The sequence below is a fragment of the Lepisosteus oculatus genome, chromosome 2 (assembly GCF_040954835.1).
Source record: "Lepisosteus oculatus isolate fLepOcu1 chromosome 2, fLepOcu1.hap2, whole genome shotgun sequence".
Taxonomy (NCBI): Eukaryota; Metazoa; Chordata; class Actinopteri; order Semionotiformes; family Lepisosteidae; genus Lepisosteus; species Lepisosteus oculatus.
The window spans coordinates 77,971,287-77,989,078 of record NC_090697.1 but is presented as its reverse complement, the minus strand read 5'-3'; the positions used below and the strand labels follow the sequence as shown (position 1 = coordinate 77,989,078).

The following is a 17,792-nucleotide window of genomic DNA, read 5'->3' as shown; positions in this document are numbered from 1 at the left end:
GAGTGAGAGTGAGCCAGCCGGGACTCACCTGAGCGCGATTACCTGAGCGCTGCTCTTCACTCAACAAACCACGCAGTTTAGTTACACTGATTTTATTCTGGGTGGCGGGAGAGATATACAGTATATGATGTGTTTTTCGGTAAATCGTTAAAACCCCGGCTAAAAAGCTTTAAACCCTCTGCATTTTGGAAAGTAACTAACCAGTGATGTAATAAAATATATATTACAGTAATATATACAGGATGCCTACTCTATTCGGCAAGGGCTAACTGTGGGCGAGAGTGTCTAAATATAGAGAAAGGAGAGAGAGAGCTGGAAGAGATTAAAGGGGATTAACATTAATCGTCTAAATTCACACAAGTGAAAGACAAGAGATGACAGCACAAGTGTTATCCCGTGTAGAACGAACTGCAGATGTAGTGACATTCCCAATTTACACCAAGAGAGCTCTTGCCAACGGGATTCGTCTTCAGATTTTCGTATCTCTGCTATCTCCGGATAAGGTTAGTAGAGCCTAATTCTTTGTCGCAATATTTCAATTAAAAAAAATACTGATACTTTATTTCTTACTGCAGTCTTTAATATTTTATTTGTTATTTCAGTCAAAAACGACTCTATAGTTATTATTTTACTAAATCATTAAATGCAATAAGAAGCAAACACTCCTACGACTCACATAAATCAAGCCAGCTATTTTGAAAAGCGTTTTTAAAACAGCCTATAACATAACAAACAGAAGAAACGCAAAGCTTTTGCGACGGAGTGACCGGCGCCCCGGCTGGGTCTGCAGACTGTCCAGGAGACCGCCGCGGCGGTGAGAGTGACGCGCCGGATCTCCTCTCCTGAGCGGCTGCGGGAGGTTCAGTCGCGGACAGAGCGCTTCGCCTGGAAGTGAGCTCGACCGGAGCGACTCGGTCTGTGGAAACCGGTCGTGGACCCCAGTCGGACGGGACCCCTGCGCCCGAGTCGCCCGAAGAGCCGCGGCTGTCATGGAGGACTCGTGCCAGGCGCTGTGCCGCTCGCTGGCCACTCAGAGCGCCGTGCAGCAGGAGGGGCCGGACATCTCCCAGTCCGTTCTCTACAGCTCTCTCATGGGGCTGCTCCTGGTGGCTGATAACGAGGTAAGAAGCAGCCCTTGTAACTGTCAGATCCGGTGTTCAGTCAAGTGGTCATCTCCCAGGCTTCTCTCCCTGCCTGTGTGTCTATGTGTCTCATGGAGAGCAAGCTGGGATATGTGAAAAGACGAATTCCTAATGCAAGAAATTGTATAGGGCTAATAAAGTGATGTGTTATGATGTTATCTCCAGAAGTCAATCAGTGTGGTCAGCTCCGGTGCTCAGTCAGTGTTCTGGCCAGCTCTAGTGGTCAACTAGTATAGTCAGTCATGGTCTGATCTGGGCTCCCTGTTGAATCGGTGGTGGTTGCTCTCAAGCGCTTCACCAGCAGTCAGTCAGAGCCCAGTGGGAACAGCGGTACTACTCATCCCTGGGAGCTGGCACCTGACACACTGCACGAGCCCTGCTGTCCCTGGAGCGTCCTTCCTGGTGCACGTGCCCGAGCACGCTCTGACACACACATGCACGTCCCTCCCCTTGAGGAGCTAATGGGATGAGTCTCCATGACCTCTAGTTTGAGATCTATTGCGCGGTAATGAGATCAGGGCTCTAAAAAAAAAGACTGTGGCTAAGGAAGAGTCTCTGATCTGTACCTCCACATCAGCCTGCAGCAGGAATCTGCATCCCAGCTTTCAGGCTCTCACAGGGGCCACTGGGTTTTGATCCAGTTAAGCTCAGAATGACTGAGGTCGTTTCTGTATCCGAGCTGCATCGGCTCATCCCGCTTCCCGTGGTGTTAAACACAGACCAGGAAACACATGAATCCTGCCCAGAACAGGACACTGGCCCACTGCAGGAGAAACCCATACAGCCTGGCAGACTGGAGCAACTGGGGTAATGTACCTCTCTCATGGCATAACAGCAGTGTCTGCAGTGGGGACCCAAACCCACAACCAGCTCAGATACTCATCTATTACACTGTGATGAGGGGCAGTGGGTGTGGCAGTGGGAGGTGTGATGAGGGGCAGTGGGTGTGGAGGTGGTAACTGTGATTCATCTTCCTGTCTGTCTTCCTGCAGCAGGAAGCCAGTCTGACGCTGGGCAGCGGGCGTGTTGGAATCCACAATGTTGGGAATACAGTAGGTAGATCTCCTTGGTGGTTTTTCTGGGGTTTTCTGACCTGGGACCAGGTCTCAACAGACCAAATGTTGTTTTAGGCCCTGGTTGTCTAATTAGAGCTACTTTGTGTTACTCTATGAGGCACAGGTGCGTGATTCCATCTTTGTTCTTTTATTTACCTCATTCCTTCTGTTCTTCATTCCACCTGTCCCTCTGTCTCTCTTGCGCAAGTGTCAGGCCTTCACCACAGCTCTCTGTGTGTCTGCAGTGCTTCCTGAACGCCGTGCTGCAGTGCCTGTCCCACACGCTGCCCCTCAGGGATCACTGCCTGAGACAGCGGTACCTGCAGGACATGGGCACCCGCAAGCCCCCAGAGCTCATGAACGGTACTTTGACATCTGGCCCTGCTGTGACCAGCAGTATTCGAGCCAGGCGAAATTCACAAGATGCTACACTAGACGAGGGCTTTTTACATTATCATGAGAGATTATTGTTTACGTTTTCTGCCCCCCTGTGAGTCTGAAATGGGTGAAGTTGTTAGAAAACAGATAGGTAAATGGATCTCTTTCAGATTATGGTTATAATATATTAACATTTCACTGCAAAATGTAGTTCTATGCATAAATTCATAGTATTTTTATACTGAATCACTATTTAATATCATGAAGTGCTAGAGTTAGTCTTTCAGGAATGACAGACTTCATTTTTGAATGTTTGGAGAAACAATTCTTTTGAATGTGCCACCAGTAGCAGCTGCATCTGTGGAACAGAAATGTACGATAAAGCCTGTAGCAATGCACTTTGGGATATCACCACTGGTCTGATGTCACACGCTGGCGTGGATAGCAGAGTCACCATTGCTGTCATCCTGCTGATCTGCTCTCCCTGTCTGCTGCAGCTTTCTCACAAGTGCTCTCTGACCTCTGGGCACCAGAAGGGTCAACTGCAGTGCATCCTGGGAGATTCTACACCTTGTTCAGGGAGTCCGTGCCTAATTTTAATACCTACAGGTGAGCAGTGAGGAACATGTCACACACAGAGGTTCTCCATCACATGTGACTGACATTTCTTGTTTGGCTCACAGAGCCAAAGAGTTGGCTCAGCGCGACAATGAGGCACTGATTGTGTCAGACACAGAGAGCGGAGGGGCCAGACGCTGGTGTAGGACTACACTGACTGCAGTAACACATCTACTGGTCTGAGAGTCTGAGTCTGTCCTCACCAACACTGACACAGTCCACCAAGTATCAGCACTAAACCACCACCCACAGGACAGACGTGGAAACTACCTGGAAGTGTGTTTTCACTGTCTTTACACAAAGGGCTATGGGAATATAAAACAATCCAGACCTCTTATCTTCATGAAATGGTAGGATGAGATCCTTAGATGCTGACATCCAGACAAGTCTGTATTCACTCTTATGTTAGTTATACATTATAAGTGCCACACAAGCCCATCATGTGCTTGGAGAGACACACCGTTTAACACCATCCCCTGCCCTGCAAACACTGCCTGGCCAGGCTGCTCTCTTTCACTTCTGTAAGCAAACAGCATATGTTCTGTTGTAGACAGCAGGTGTCCCGTTGCTTTCCGAGACTCATAGCGCTGGGAATATGACAGTGGCCCCCTTCCTAGGAGCTGATCAGCGCACTGCACACCTAGGGAACACTGGACGACAAAACAGCACGTGGAAGATCACATTTTGTGAGTTTTATTAGGAGACAGCTGGACTGGGCTTTCCTGCACTGACATTAATCTGAGCATCTTGCTTGTTTCCGCGGCTGGCAGTCAGCAGGACGCCCAGGAGTTCCTTCGCTTCCTACTGGACCGACTCCACTCTGAGGTCAACCGTCACTCCCCGAGCAGTGCGCCCAGCCCTGCGCTCACAGAGAGCAAACACACGCAGCTCAGGTACTGTAAATACACAGTGGTAGTGCTGAGGCAAGATGAGCTGGCCTACAGACAGAGACAATTTAAAAAAGCATGAGAAACCCAAATCGTGATAACCTTTCACCCCACCCATCTCCTCCTCTCTCTCCTCTCCCTCTGCCAGAGTGGAGGACAGGGCAGCACACCTGTGGAACAGGTACCTGGAGAGAGACAACAGCAGGATTGTAGGTCAGTAAGTATCTTTGTTTCATTTGCTTTCATTTTTGTCTGCATCAAGAGCAGCAATGTTTTTGCAAGAATTGAGCAATAACTTGAGCCAGTATAAATGGATCAGAACCAGTTCCTATCTGTAGTGACTAAAACAATGGTAGAGCATAATACAAGCCAATAGGAGCCCTTCAAAAGCTACAGTTTTAGGGTTGCCAGATTTCACAAGAGCTGCAATCAAAACATGCTGCCGAAACACTGTCTACATTTCATTTGTCTACCTGCCCCTGTGTCCTCTCCATCTGTGTGTCCATCTGCCCCTGTGTCCTCTCCATCTGTGTGTCCATCTGCCCCTGTGTCCTCTCCGTCTGTGTGTCCACCTGCCCCTGTGTCCTCTCCCTCTTTGTGTCCATCTGCCCCTGTGTCCTATCTGTCTGTGTATCCACTTGATCCTGTGTCCTATCTGTCTGTATGTCCACCTACCCCTGTGTCCTCTCCCTCTGTGTGTCCATCTGTCTCTCAGAGCTGTTCTCTGGCCAGTTGCGCAGCTCCTTGTGCTGCTCTGTGTGTGGTCACCAGTCCACCACCTTCGATGTCTTCTGTGACCTCTCGCTGCCCATTCCCAAGGTAAGACTGTCCACTTGTCTGCCTGCCTGCTGGCCTGTCTGTCTCTGTCCATCTCTGTATGATGGCATAGGGTCATTTTGTTAAACTTCTCCATGCTCTTTGTGTTACCCCTATGCTTGAATTTTTTGGGTGCTTCGAGATGGAGCTGTTCAGATGAGATGAGACCCTCTCCTGTTGCGAGTTAGGGTCTCTGAGCTGGCGGAGAGGAGGTCCTGAGCCACTGTGTGCTGTTGTTGCAGAGGAGTGTTTCTGGGGGGATTGTGTCCCTGAAGGACTGCCTGGAGCTGTTCTCCCAGGAGGAGGCCCTGGACTCTGAGAACGCCCCGGTACGTGTGGGATGGTGAGGTGGGAGACCAAGTCCCTGTGAACTTTCCCAGCTGCTTTTCCAAACCCCGTTTCTCTGCTCCTGTGCTGGCTGTCCTGCTGGAGTCAGCCCTTTCAACCTGGGCGGCTTTTAACGTGATATTGGCCAGCAGCAGAAGAGGAAGGTAACTGTTTCTGTCCATGAACTGCCAGAACTCTCAAGTTCAATTAGTCTTAGATCCAGGCAAATCTGCCCTTGAAAACGTCTGTATCTGTGAAAGTCATGAAGATGAACACATGCTGGACAGACTGGGCTCCTGTCCTGTCCTGGCTGTTTGAGCACTGTGAGGTGTCAGCTGTGTGACAGGGCAGGCTGGGAGCTCACAGGTGTCTTCCAGTGTCTCGTTTGCACTTCAGGGCTGTTGTTCCTTTCCAGATGTGTGACAGATGTGGGAGATGCACGGAAAGCACAAAGAAGCTCAGCGTCCAGAGGTTTCCCAGGATCATCGTCCTGCGTATCCTTCCGGCAGAGCTGGGGTGGGGCTATCCTGGGGATAAGATCTGAGAACATAACTCAAGACATACAGTGAAGCAGAAACAACACTGCCATGTAAACAACTTGCTCCTTGAAACCAGTTTGGGTTTGCTGATATTTTTTGCAAAGTTCCAAAATATCTGTTGTGAGATTCTTTTTACCCAATATGCAATTTTACTGGAGAGGAGTTTGGAACAACTCTGAAAAGAGAGATTCTGTGAAAATCCTCAAAAAAGCTGGAGTATAAATATGTGTGTCAGGGGGAAGAGAGGATTTGATTATCAGAAAACTTAAATTATAGCACCTTACAAAAGTATTCACCTCCTTCCAATAATGTCCCATTTGGTTAAATTACAAATGATGTGGACACTTAAATCAAAACTTGAATGTTCACCGTGAATACTTTTATGAGTGAAAATTCTCTACTGGACCAAACGTCCGGACTTTGACTGTGACCCTCGGGCATCCTCACTTTCCCCTTGTTAAAACACTGCAGAATAGCTCTGGGCCATCGCCCCAGAGACTGACATTCCCAACCAGGTTCAGGTCTCTTCAGCTTTCTTCTAAAATTCACCTGTACTTTGTTCCAGTAATTTTCTTTGAGCACTTTGAGCTCTGTAATCTTCACACAGTAAAATAAATGCAGAGCAATAATTGCTGTGCTATACTAATGAAAAGACAGGGCCGTGTCAGTCTGCAGAGACCAGGCCTTGTCGGTTTGTAGACCTGGGCCATGACTGGAAAAAGCACAACAGCAGTGAATTTGATCTCCTTCTATCTGGGCATCGAGTTAGACTACCTAGATTCATATAAAAGAGAAATAAGTTATCTTTTATTCCCACAGCTATTATTCTGCTTAATTAGGAGAATTAATTGTATCTTTTCCTAGATACATATTTTCTTTCTCATCGTACTGTAAATGTTAGTGGGGCCATGCTGTGTTAAATGTTTTGTGTTGTGTCTTTTACCTGCCTGCAAAGAAAATGTCCTGTCTGGGACAATAAGCGTATGTAAAGTCTGGGTTTCTTCTGATAATGTCAGCGAAACAGACGGAGAGTCGAGTTCCAGTCCTTAACAGAGGCCCTGTGCCAGATCTCAAGCGCTTCGCTGCCTCACGGTTCTCCATCAGCAAGAGCACGGTGTCCGTCTCCTTCCCTCTGAGACATCTGGACCTGGGGCAGTATGGGGCACAGGGCACAGGTACTCCGCCTTCCGCGCCCAGTCGCGGCACATATTTCTCGCCCAGGTGAAGATGCCCAGGCTCCCCCAGGACTGGTCAAATCCCACAGACAGATATTCAGCACCAAACAGTGTCGTTTAGTACGTTAGTGACAGAACTCGGTCATTCCTGGCAGAACCACTCTCTCTCAGCCCTGTCCCTGTATCTTCCCGTCCCTCTGTGCCCCAGGACGCGTGCTGTACAATCTCTACGCTGTGTGCAACCACTCTGGGACTGTGAACATGGGCCACTACACCGCCTACTGTCTGGAGCAGGCAGGATGGTACTGTTACAATGACTCCAGGTCAGCCTCCAGCTCCCAGCTGCAAATACAGCTTTTTTACGTAGCAGGAGAAACCATGTCCCAGATGTAGGGTACTTGATGTCTGTTATACATTCATGGCATTTGTCTGACCATATTTTAGCTAGTTATTGAAAAATAAATGACATCAAATGTGCTTCATATACGGTAGTTGTTGGTGAGTAGTATGACATCATTGTGTATTACAAGACAAAACTGCTTGGAAAATTATATGAAAGAGGAAATTTGTGTCAGTGGTCTGGTGACATTTTGATAATCTTGTCATTTGAAGTATTTCACTGGTGCACAGTCACTGATTGCCTGTGATGGGCTGGACTCTGCGGTGTTTGCACAAGAAACGAGAGATATCACGATTGCACTGTTTTCCTGTGACTGTTCCTGTTTCGATCTCCATCATTTCGCCTCTCTGTCACTCTCCTCCCTCCCTCCTCATGTCTCCCTTTCAGAGTCAGTCCAGCCAGTGAGTCACAGCTCCAGTCCAACCAAGCCTACCTCCTCTTCTATGAGATGGACAGCTGTGATCGGAAACAGTGACCTGGCACTGTCGACTGTGCTGCCGAATGGCACCTCTCCACCAGCCGTGTGTCTACAGAGCCTGTAGAGTGAGAGAACACGACTTGGCCACGTGCCGGAATCCAGGTGTGTGTCCCGGCTGTCCACAGAGCTCTTAGCCATTCCAGACTGCTGGAATAGTCCGGAAGGGTTTGCAGCTGAATGTGTCTGAGATTCCACTGGCACTGATCTACCGGGGTCTAACACTCAACAGCAGCTCTTCCAGAGGCTGTGGCCAAGCCAAGTGATAACCTGCAAAGCAAAGCAGATTCTGATGTCTGTTCCATCTCACTTCCTCTACAAAAGCAGAACCTCTCTCTCATGTCGGATGTGGAAAGTCTGGGTCACAGTAGATCGATACTAGCATGTGAGATATTTCCCCTCTGGTGCTGTTAAGATTTGGGGCTCCTGAGTCTTTGAGCCCATCATGAACTGGAGAAAGAGCTTACTGGTATCATGTAGTAACATGTGAACCTCAGCCGTGGAATCACCACCTTGTACTGGGCTTGAAATGTGTTACTGACAGGAAGATCATGCCATTAAAAGGCAAGAAATTATCCCCATTTGGAACCAATAGTATCTGTTGTGTTTTTAATGTTTCTCAGCATATCACTGACCAAACAAATGAGAATACATTGAAACAAATTAACCACTACATCAGAAACACTGTGCTGCTTTCTTAGACCTTGCTTATGAATTATTGTACTTCATTTTCAGATGCTGAGACTCCTCCCTGTAACGTTATTATTTCCTTTATTAGAACAGATGCTCGGTGATATGACATCCTTGATTTCGGGCTCCAGAAGCTCTGCTTGTCAGGCAAAGGGCTCCTATTTGAAAGGTCAGGGTTAAGAGGTGTTTTATGTTTTGTAGTGTTATGATAACCTGAACACAGGAGCATGTCATGACGACCACTGGTTGCTGTCACTGAAATAGATTAGAGCTTCTAACAGTGAAAATAAATTATTTTTGAAAACTTCTTTCGTTGACTAAATTTGTGTAGCTTGTATAATATTTAATACTGATACAGTTCAAGAAAGGAACGACAGTCAGCTCTGTGTTCTTGCAGCCCCAGGGTTCTGGGTTCGATTCTGGCCTAGGGTGCCTGTGTGTGTGGAGTCTGCATGTTCTCCCTCTGTCTTCACCAGCTGTTCTGGTTTCCTCCCTCCTCCCCAGGCAGGGCTGGGGCCTGGTCAGGTCCCTGCTGCAGTGCTGACAGTCCCTGGGCCCAGCGCCTCCTGCAGAGGAGACGTGGCAGGGATCCATAATGACATCTAGAGAAAGACACAGACCGATAATAAAACAGTTGCCTGGATGTTCAAGTCTGAATGTTCTGAAACTGATGTTATTTTCACTTAACACCCAAAGGACTCTAAATTCAGGGGTTTAATATGTCATTTAGAAGTGACTGTAATGGTCAGTTTGCTGCATGGTATTGGTCTTTAATATACAGCACACATGCAGCCCAGATGCAGGCAGATAAGTCTGGGAGAACAGAAGGTGGTTTGCATCAAACAGGGACAGGCAGCGAGCACCTGCTAGCGAAGTGCAGGCCGACACAGTCCAGAGTGATCCACAGTCCAGGGGTCAGAGCCTATAAACACAGAAGAGCCACAAAGGGAAATCCACCCTAGAGCTGAGGGGAGAAAGTAGAGTCCATAAACAAAAAGACACATTGGAAGGCACAGGGGGAATATCACCCTGCAGCTCACAGCTGGCAGCTGGCAGCCCACTGGAGCCCAGCAGGTGTGAGCCTGGTCAGTACCTGGATGGGAGACCTCCTGGGAAAAACTAAGGTTGCTGCTGGAAGAAGTGTTAGTGGGGCCAGCAGGGGGCGCTCACGCTGTGGTCAGTGTGGGCCCTAATGGCCCAGTATAGTGATGGGGACACTAGACTGTAAAAAAGCGCCGTCCTTGGGATAAGACGTAAAACCGAGGTCATGACTCTCTGTGGTCATTAAAAATCCCAGGGCATTTCTTGAAAGCAGTAGCATCCTGGCTAAATTTCCCCCTGGCTTTTACCCATCCTGGCCTCCTAATAATCCCTGTCTCTGAACTGGCTTCATCACTCTTCTCTTCCCCACTGAGAGCTGGTGTGTGGGGAGCGGACTGGCGCATCATCCAGGTGAGGCTTGGATGATGACTTGTAAAGCGCTTTGAATGGAGTGTCTAGAAAAGAGCTATATAAGTATAAGGAATTATTATTATTATTATTATTATTATTATTATTAATATGAGAAATGAAGTCAGGGAAGCATGGTCTAGAATACAGGAAGCAAACCCAGCAAGAGCTCAGGAACACAAAACAAAGCTGGAGGAGCTTCAAACTCTTTGGCAGAGTCCCCAGCACTGTCAGGTCATGGCTGAATTACTCTTGAACCACCTAAGGTGGGTGTGAAGGATAACAGGCTCCAGGCGGGTCAGGTCTCCTATCGAATTAATCACTACAGATACTCAGACTGCTGCTCATCCGTGGCAACAAGCATGACAGGACACCAGAGTAAATCTGCACCAGATATTTTGTTGTTTTATTATTAAGTTCCATTAAATGATGTCCCATTATGTGCACTATTTAAAAAACAAAGATGATGATGATGATGATGATTGTTGTTGTTGTTGTTACGCATGCTGGTGGTTTACATTGGTCCAATTGAATATTCAGTGTGAAAGTTTAACCCCTTCCTGAGTCCTGAGGTTCTGTGCTGAGCCATACCGAAGAAGTCCGCCCCACTGAGACGGGCACTGTCTTGCAGTGTAGTGGGAGCCTAGCGATGGCTGTGAGGAAACAGAAATCTGGGTCTGTCCTGTTCTTAAGCCCTGCAGTTCCCTCTGGCTCATGTTACATGTGTCTTAAAGGACTGTGACAGTCTTCTGCACTCCCTGGCTACTCTGACTGGTGAACACGGAAAAATACATCAATACAAATTAATTGTTAATCCATGTCAACAGAAAGCTCACATTCCCCATTTTTCTTTATGGTGTCAATCTGTTTTACTCAAAAAACATGATTTGAAGTTCTCTTCCAGCCCTCTCACATCCTGATCCTGACAAGCTGATCATGCTCCATCTACTTTAGGTCAAAGTCTGAGTCTGTGTGGTTTCATTTTCTTAGCATAGTATAAAAAAATTGTAAGACATCACAGTTCATGTGTTAACACTGATCATAAAGCCCAGAGGAGCTGAAGATAACAGGGGACAAAGTCCTGTTTACAAGGAGCAAGTGAAAGAACAGAGATTTGACATTGAGACAGGGGTGTATCCTGATGCAGCTGGGGGCCTGGTTGTGTTTCGACCACCTGGAGGGATAAGACTGGAGAGGGGCATCTCTCGGGAGGCAGAGGATCTTTGTGAGTATCTGTTACGGATTGGCTCAGCAATCCGGCTCGGGTGTTATGTTAGACCCTGTGCGAAGCGGTAAGAGCTGGATGAAATGGGAGACATAGTTCGGGGAAAACACACAGGGGTTTCATAGTGCATCTCAATAACAGTGACAGGGCGAGTGCCAGTGAACAGGGGAACAAAGAGAGGCGTCCCAATCCGCACGGGTCCAGAGGAGGGTCAGGGCACAGTCCTTGAGTCCGATAGCGTGAGATCCATTCTGAAACGACTCAAGGTTAAAATCCCCGGGAAGGGGAAACAGGAACACGGGCAGTCCTGGGATCACGGGGCGAGGTCCCCCAGGCCCCGGGCTCAGGTCAGGCGATGTCAGGGAGGAGGCTGTGCCCTCAGGGCACTGGGAATAAATAGAGGATCACCAGCAATCACACAGAACTAATGACAGGAGTAGTGGAGCGCCCTCTAGGGGAGGGATGGCGACCGTGGCAGTATCTCTCTGGAGGTGATCCAGTTTGTGTTCCACTCTGCAGAGGAGCAGCCACGGATCTGCGCTGACCGGCACAGACATGCTGTGCACCCTGGGGAGAAGCCTCTCTGTGATTGTGGCTCTCCTGCAGGTGCGGGGGGCCAGCCCAGGTGAGAGGACAGGCTCGGAAAGAGCTTGCGCTTTTCTATCTTCCTTCTCTTTTTTTACTTTCCTCCTCCCCCTCTCTGCCATCCTCCAGCCCCCACTATCTCTTCTGGTAAAAATTTAAAACTGTCTCAGTTTGGTTGCATGACCGTGGGCGTCCAACTGTTCTGCTGTCTCCTGTCTCCAGGGTCCTTCACTGTCCAGGTTCCTGACAAGCCCCTGGTTGCCCAGCTGGGGGCTGACCTCATGCTGCCCTGCCACCTCTCTCCGGCCCACAGCGCAGAGCCCCTGGAGGTGCGATGGGCGCGGAAGGAGAGGAACGAGGAGGTCCACCTGTACAGACACCGTACAGAGAAGCAGGGCAGGGCGTTCGAGGGCCGCGTGAGTCTGTTCAAAGACAGTCTGAAGCAAGGCAACGTCTCTCTGCTGATCAGGGACCTGCAAGTGTCTGACGAGGGTCTGTACACCTGCTTTGTGGATTCAGGGTCTTACTACGACAGAGGAGAAGTGGAGGTGAAGATTTCCAGTGAGTATTCTCTCTGTCTCTGCAGTCCCTTCACCCAGTGCTATATTAAACACATCAAGCCACTCATGTTACAGAGCGCAGGCAGTCATCCTGTCCTCATGAAAGTTTCCATTGACAATTAGCATAATAATCCTGCTTTCCCACCCCTATAGTATACAGCAGTCCCTTCCGTTCCCATAGTTCCACTGTATTGTGCTTTTGTATCACAGGGAGGTTTGATTAGGGTTGTACAGGAAAGCTAGGAAAGCTTTTTATAATTCCTGCCCTTAATAATTTAAATGTTGATTGAATCATGGTGTTATTTGATAAAATGGTTTATTGTATCTCTGCTCTCCCAAAACCAAACCTAATGTCAAAAATTATAGTGCAGAATAAATCAAAGCTTAAATCCCCACCTGATTGCAAACTCCACTCCAGAGCCAACTGACGCCTGCTTTCCTCTGTTCTCACTGAGGCGCCTCCAGGCCCGGGCCTGGCGGGAGGCTGATTTACTCCAGATGCGAGGAGCTGTTTCTGTAGGTTTCCCCCAGATATTGCACAATCACAAACAGACCTGTGCCAATAACAGAAATAACGTGTTGGCCGAGGCTTGTCCACGGCTCTGGAAGACGCTCTGCAGTTCTCAGGCGTTGCCAAAAGCAGGTCCTGTCGCAGCAGACCAGCACAGACAGCAGAGCCTCCTGCAGAACCTTGGCGTTTTGCTCTAGGGTGCCTTGACCCCCGTAATCTTGTGTTCTCTCTGGTCCCCTCAGTGACTGGCAGTGCCCCCCTGGTCTCTCTGGAAGGGCACGAGGGCGGGGGCATCAGGCTGTCCTGTCATTCTGAGGGGTGGTACCCAGCTCCAGAGGTGCTGTGGGCAGACGAGACAGGTGCCCCTGTGCCGAAGACCAGGGGCATCTTCACCCGGAGCAGGGAGGGGCTGTACTCTGTCAGCACACACCTGCTGCTGTCGGGGCAGGGGCAGGCCGAGGTCTCCTGTGTTCTGGAGTTTGGGGGCAACGGGAGGCAGATCCAGTCCAGGATCCACGTCAGCGGTCAGTTCCCACAGCGCCAGTGTCCCGCTGTCTCACCCAGCTGCCTGTCCAGGGCGAGTGGCGAGTGGCCAGTGCTACAGCAGGGAGATCACACACGTTATTCTCCTCCTCAGTATCACACAGGGGATTCTTCTTCCCATACTTTACTTTCCAAACTCACCTACGAACAAAGTCTGGTGCTCCTTTTAAAAGAAATCTTCCCTTAGCCTCTGTGTCTGTGGCACAGTCACTGTGTCCGCTGCTGTGCCAACTGAGCCCTTCCACAGAAACAGGAAGCAGCTTTGGTCGTTATTGCTATGTGTTTCATCAGAAATGATGAAAAAGAACTCCAAACAGTACATGTAAGGAAATGTATTTTTCAATATTTCTCTTTAAGGGCAGCTCATCTGCATTGACTTTTAGCTTGTTAGTGCCAGTGCTGTTCATCGTGTGACTTATTACTATTATTTATTTTGAAAAGTCAACACAGGGATCGCTGTGTGTTACAAGACAATGAAGCTGGTACCAGTAGTGACGACAGCACAGTAACCTCAGCATGTTCCTCGTTACACTCGGTGTAATTGCACAGCTGATCACGTTTCTCCAGGAACACTGTTTATGTCACAATATCAAAAGCGTTTCTATAGAAAAGAGCTGTGTCTTCGGGCATGGATTTGTGGGACAAATTTGTCTGTTTGTAACCAGAGTTTAAATTATTTGAAATGTCATCTTGTTTCCAGGTGCTTTTTTCACACCAGCACAGCCCTGGTTCATATCTGCTGTAGTCCTCGTTGTCATCTTTCTCATTAGTCTCACATACGTCATCATCCTGAAAAAAGGTAATTCCCCAAATAAAACACACAGGAGTTTTTAATTTGCTTCCACTCCATACTTCCCAGAGATTAATGTTTGTTTCTAATCTTCCAGCTTTAGCTGTCTGTGTGAAGGGGTGTTCTGCACAGGCTCTCATAGTCAGAGGGCTCCCCTGTTTTCTCAGTTGTTATTCCACCATATACTGTACGCTCATAATTATTTTAATTACTCAGGTTTAGCAAGTCTTTAAATAAACGACTTTTTTAAACAAATGATTACTTTCTGAAAACAACTAGTGAACAAGTGACAACAGATACACAAACCATACACTGGGACCAGTGTCTGTCCAGGTGAGAGACTGGGTGCAGTACACTGTAGATCCAGCTGTCTCGCACTGTCAGTTCTGCTCTGAATCCAGCAAGAAAAGACCAAGATGGATCTCCATAAAGCAAAACATCCTCCAGGTTTTCTGTAAGTTAACTTTTAAGGTACAAATTCCATATAGTGAATAGATTTTGTAATGTTATGTTTTTTGTTATGTGGAGTAGGAGAAAGACATGTTACCAGTGCTCTGACTACTTAACTCACAATAAAATGTTTCTTTTTTTCAGAGAACCTCAAGCTAGTAGAAGTCTTGGGTAAGTTGTCATTTCGCAAATTTCAAAAATAATTTTGGGGAAAATATCCATTGAACTGTAAGAAGAGGAAGAGATACTGCATCAAGGCAGGGAGACAGCAAGCATTAATAACAACAACCACAATAATAATAATAATAATAATAATAATAAGTTATGTTCTCTGGCAGATGGAAGGTGGGGAGACATGGAAAGGATTCTATTGCTCTCCAGACAGACACTTGACAAACACTGTTTCTGTTTGTGTTCCTGTACAGGTGCAGAGGAAGGTCAGTGGGTCAGTCTGGACAGGAGACACACTGCCTGGTGTCCATACATGGTCAAACTCAAGTACATTTCTGTGCCTTTCACAGCTACACAACAGTATGTGTAGAAATTAAAGAAGGTGGCTTTCAGGCATGCTGTCTTTGAGGGACGCTGTTGCGGTCAGGCTAATATGTTAAAATGAAACAGTAAAACAGTATTGCGCTTCTGTGTTTCACACTAATATTGTATTACATATGTCTCCATTTTACTGCCCTTGTCATGTGAAATAGATTAATTGAAACAGACTACCCTCATCCAGTGACATTAAAGAGACAGCCATCACCATGATACACAGTGGCAGATACACAGACAGCTCTTGTCAATGCAGACAATAACACAACAATAGATATTAGCCAAGGAAGTGAGGCGTCTGTATGTCACTCTGACAGAAAGCCCATTTGTGTTCCTGTCCCCTGTGCAGCATTTATATCCAATATATACTGTTCATTCACTTCCCTTTGTTTTGATATTTTAATTCATGTATTAGAAGGAAAACAAAAAATCCCTCAAACAGCTGAGAATATGGTGAGAATCTGGTGTTGGACTATACGTTAATATATGCCGACACTGTCCTATATACTGCGTCACCAGAGCTTCCTGTTGCAGTGATACGATTCCTCAGTCCAGTGAGGAGGCTCCCAGCAGATTCCAGGAGTGCCTCAGTATAATCACAGCAGACACTCTTTAAGTGCTTTATCAGCTCTTAACTCGTGGATATAGAGAACGATCGGTCTCAAAATCTCCATCATCAGGTTGTTTTGTATCCCAATGGTGTGAATTAAAATGTCAAAACAGCTGGAATGATTCTGGCCATGATAACTCAGGAGAGCATGAGCTACAGCCAGCAGTTATTGACAACAGCAGTCAGAGTCACAGGCCGCTCTGCTAAACTCAACACATCCAGATTCCAACACCCCTGTCTCTGTCTGTGTTTCTACAGTCATAAAGAGAGCTCGACAGTATGGAGGTGAGTAACAACACAACATCTCTGAGCGCAAACCAGCACCATGTGTGTTGGATTGAAATTCATTATCTCTCTTTTCTCCTGAAAGCCGACATAATAATGGATAAGGAAACTAGTCACCCAAAGCTGCGAGTCTCTGAAGATGGAAAAAGAGTGCAGTACGATGAATCTCTGAATGACGTTCCCAACAATGAAAGAAGGTATAAATACTGGTCAGGGGTGCTGGGAACACAGGGATTTTCCAATGGGAAGCACTACTGGGAAGTCAATGTGGGCGAACTGGATCACTGGGATCTTGGGGTGGCCTATGAGACTGTGCGAAAGGATCTGATCGGAGACATTCAGCCCAACCATGACTACATGAGCATCTGGTTTGTCTACAATGAGTACAGGGCTCTCGACACAACCAGGCCCCGAATCCAGACCAAGGGAACAGTTCACACAGTGGGCGTGTTCCTGGACTATGAGGGTGGAAAGGTCTCGTTCTATGACGTGGAAAACAAGTTTCACTTGTACACATTCAGTAAGAATTTCGAAAGGACACTGTACCCCTTCTTCAACCCTTGGGGGAACACTAAGCCTCTGACTATAACCAAGACAAGTGAACAAGCCCCAGAGCCCAGCCCTGGACGACAAACTAGAGGAAAATGCTTTATGACTGCTTGCAAACGATTTTAGTTTTTCTCAAACTCTTTGATGTTTTTTTTATTAATGCAAGATAAAACATGGAAAATAAGATCTTTAAGCAGATTAATTCGTAACATACAAACATGCCAACAGACAAAAGTCTAATTGTAAAATGGAGGAAAGAAAACAAGGAAAAGGCAAACAGAGGTTTTATTTGTAGTGAAAAGAGGAAAGTAATGAGTTAATTAATAAAACTGTTGTTAATTGTACTTGTGTACTGTTTAACAGCAGACAGAGGTTTGGACAATGCCTCAGAGCCTCACGTCTGTGTTACTGTAAATCCAAATCACACAACAGAGCAGGAGTTAACCTCTCACCTCTGTAAACTAACCTGCTTACTCCTCTTGCAGGATGAGTCTGTGTCCAGATTCCTCTTAACCTTGAGTATGAATTAGCACAGCACACCTTCATCCTCTGAATGTACAGTGCTCATGAAGAGTTATGTTTTGTCCTAGTATTATCTTAAAATAAAACATGCATGTAAAGGAAAATAATGTTTATATCTCAATGAGCGTCTCTTTTGGCTGTGGAAATACAGTGCTGTGTTGTGTAGTGCTCATTTGCAATGTATGTGCCTGTTTTAACACTGAACTGCGGAACAAAACCAATTGCGTTGGCCTCTTTACACAACCAGAAAGCTCAGAAGCAACCCCTCCTGCCTGATTGGTAGTTAGCACTTCACTGATCTGAGGATCTTATCCTGCTGTTATAAAGAATGGTGGGCATCAGCTTCAACCACATGGCCAGGCAGCTTGTTCCACACTCTTACAACCCTTTGTGTAAGGTGACACTCTTCCATGCAGTTTCCACCTGTGTCCTCTGGTTCATGTTACTCTGAGTTTCCATTCCTCTCTCTGTCTCATTCTCTCTTTCACCCTCTTCCCCCGTCTTTCACCCTCTGCCTCTCTCCTTCTCCCCCTCTCTCCCCTCTCACTCCTCCTCTCCCCCTCTCTCACTCCACCTCTGTGGTTCAGTTCTTTGCTTTCTGTGTAGACGTTCCACTGGGGTGCAGGCAAGGACAAATTAAATAGTAGCAGGAGTTGTTATGATGT

The 17,792-nt window shown here is 47.2% G+C and overlaps 2 protein-coding genes across 5 annotated transcripts; both read left to right on the top strand.

Moving 5' to 3' along the window:
- The first annotated feature begins 28 nt into the window (after positions 1-28).
- On the top strand, positions 29-8,810 carry usp21 (ubiquitin specific peptidase 21). Of its 4 annotated transcripts, XR_001478158.2 has the most exons (14): positions 32-503; positions 737-1,121; positions 2,135-2,194; positions 2,443-2,560; positions 3,073-3,184; positions 3,964-4,086; positions 4,229-4,293; positions 4,796-4,899; positions 5,139-5,225; positions 5,639-5,717; positions 6,830-6,937; positions 7,146-7,260; positions 7,725-7,917; positions 8,596-8,810. XR_001478158.2 is itself a non-coding variant. In XM_015345173.2 (13 exons), the coding sequence occupies exons 2-12, from the start codon at positions 990-992 to the stop codon at positions 7,877-7,879; spliced, it is 1,143 nt and encodes a 380-aa protein (XP_015200659.1). In that variant the 5' UTR covers positions 29-503; positions 737-989; the 3' UTR covers positions 7,880-7,917; positions 8,591-8,810. The 4 variants fall into 4 exon arrangements, 3 of the variants coding, with proteins under 3 accessions (XP_015200659.1, XP_015199031.1, XP_015197016.1); XM_015345173.2 differs by lacking the exon at positions 7,146-7,260 and having other exon boundaries at positions 29-503; positions 8,591-8,810; XM_015343545.2 differs by having other exon boundaries at positions 791-1,121; positions 7,725-8,810.
- A 1,291-nt stretch (positions 8,811-10,101) lies between these two features.
- LOC102683839 (butyrophilin subfamily 3 member A2-like) lies at positions 10,102-17,234 on the top strand. The gene is made up of 8 exons (XM_069185304.1): positions 10,102-11,176; positions 11,696-11,801; positions 11,984-12,322; positions 13,075-13,356; positions 14,076-14,174; positions 14,760-14,786; positions 15,041-16,056; positions 16,142-17,234. The coding sequence occupies exons 2-7, from the start codon at positions 11,732-11,734 to the stop codon at positions 15,154-15,156; spliced, it is 933 nt and encodes a 310-aa protein (XP_069041405.1). The 5' UTR covers positions 10,102-11,176; positions 11,696-11,731; the 3' UTR covers positions 15,157-16,056; positions 16,142-17,234.
- Positions 17,235-17,792: the final 558 nt, after the last annotated feature.

What these genes read in the sequence shown, in the direction of transcription:
- usp21 (XM_015343545.2), top strand. Translation starts at nt 990, where the DNA reads ATGGAGGACTCGTGCCAGGCGCTGTGCCGCTCGCTGGCCACTCAGAGC. An exon ending in CCTAATTTTAATACCTACAG is followed by an intron (nt 3,185 to 3,963) that starts GTGAGCAGTGAG and finishes CGCGGCTGGCAG; the next exon opens with TCAGCAGGACGCCCAGGAGT. An exon ending in TACTGTTACAATGACTCCAG is followed by an intron (nt 7,261 to 7,724) that starts GTCAGCCTCCAG and finishes TCTCCCTTTCAG; the next exon opens with AGTCAGTCCAGCCAGTGAGT.
- LOC102683839 (XM_069185304.1), top strand. Translation starts at nt 11,732, where the DNA reads ATGCTGTGCACCCTGGGGAGAAGCCTCTCTGTGATTGTGGCTCTCCTG. An exon ending in AGTGGAGGTGAAGATTTCCA is followed by an intron (nt 12,323 to 13,074) that starts GTGAGTATTCTC and finishes TGGTCCCCTCAG; the next exon opens with TGACTGGCAGTGCCCCCCTG. An exon ending in GTCCAGGATCCACGTCAGCG is followed by an intron (nt 13,357 to 14,075) that starts GTCAGTTCCCAC and finishes TCTTGTTTCCAG; the next exon opens with GTGCTTTTTTCACACCAGCA.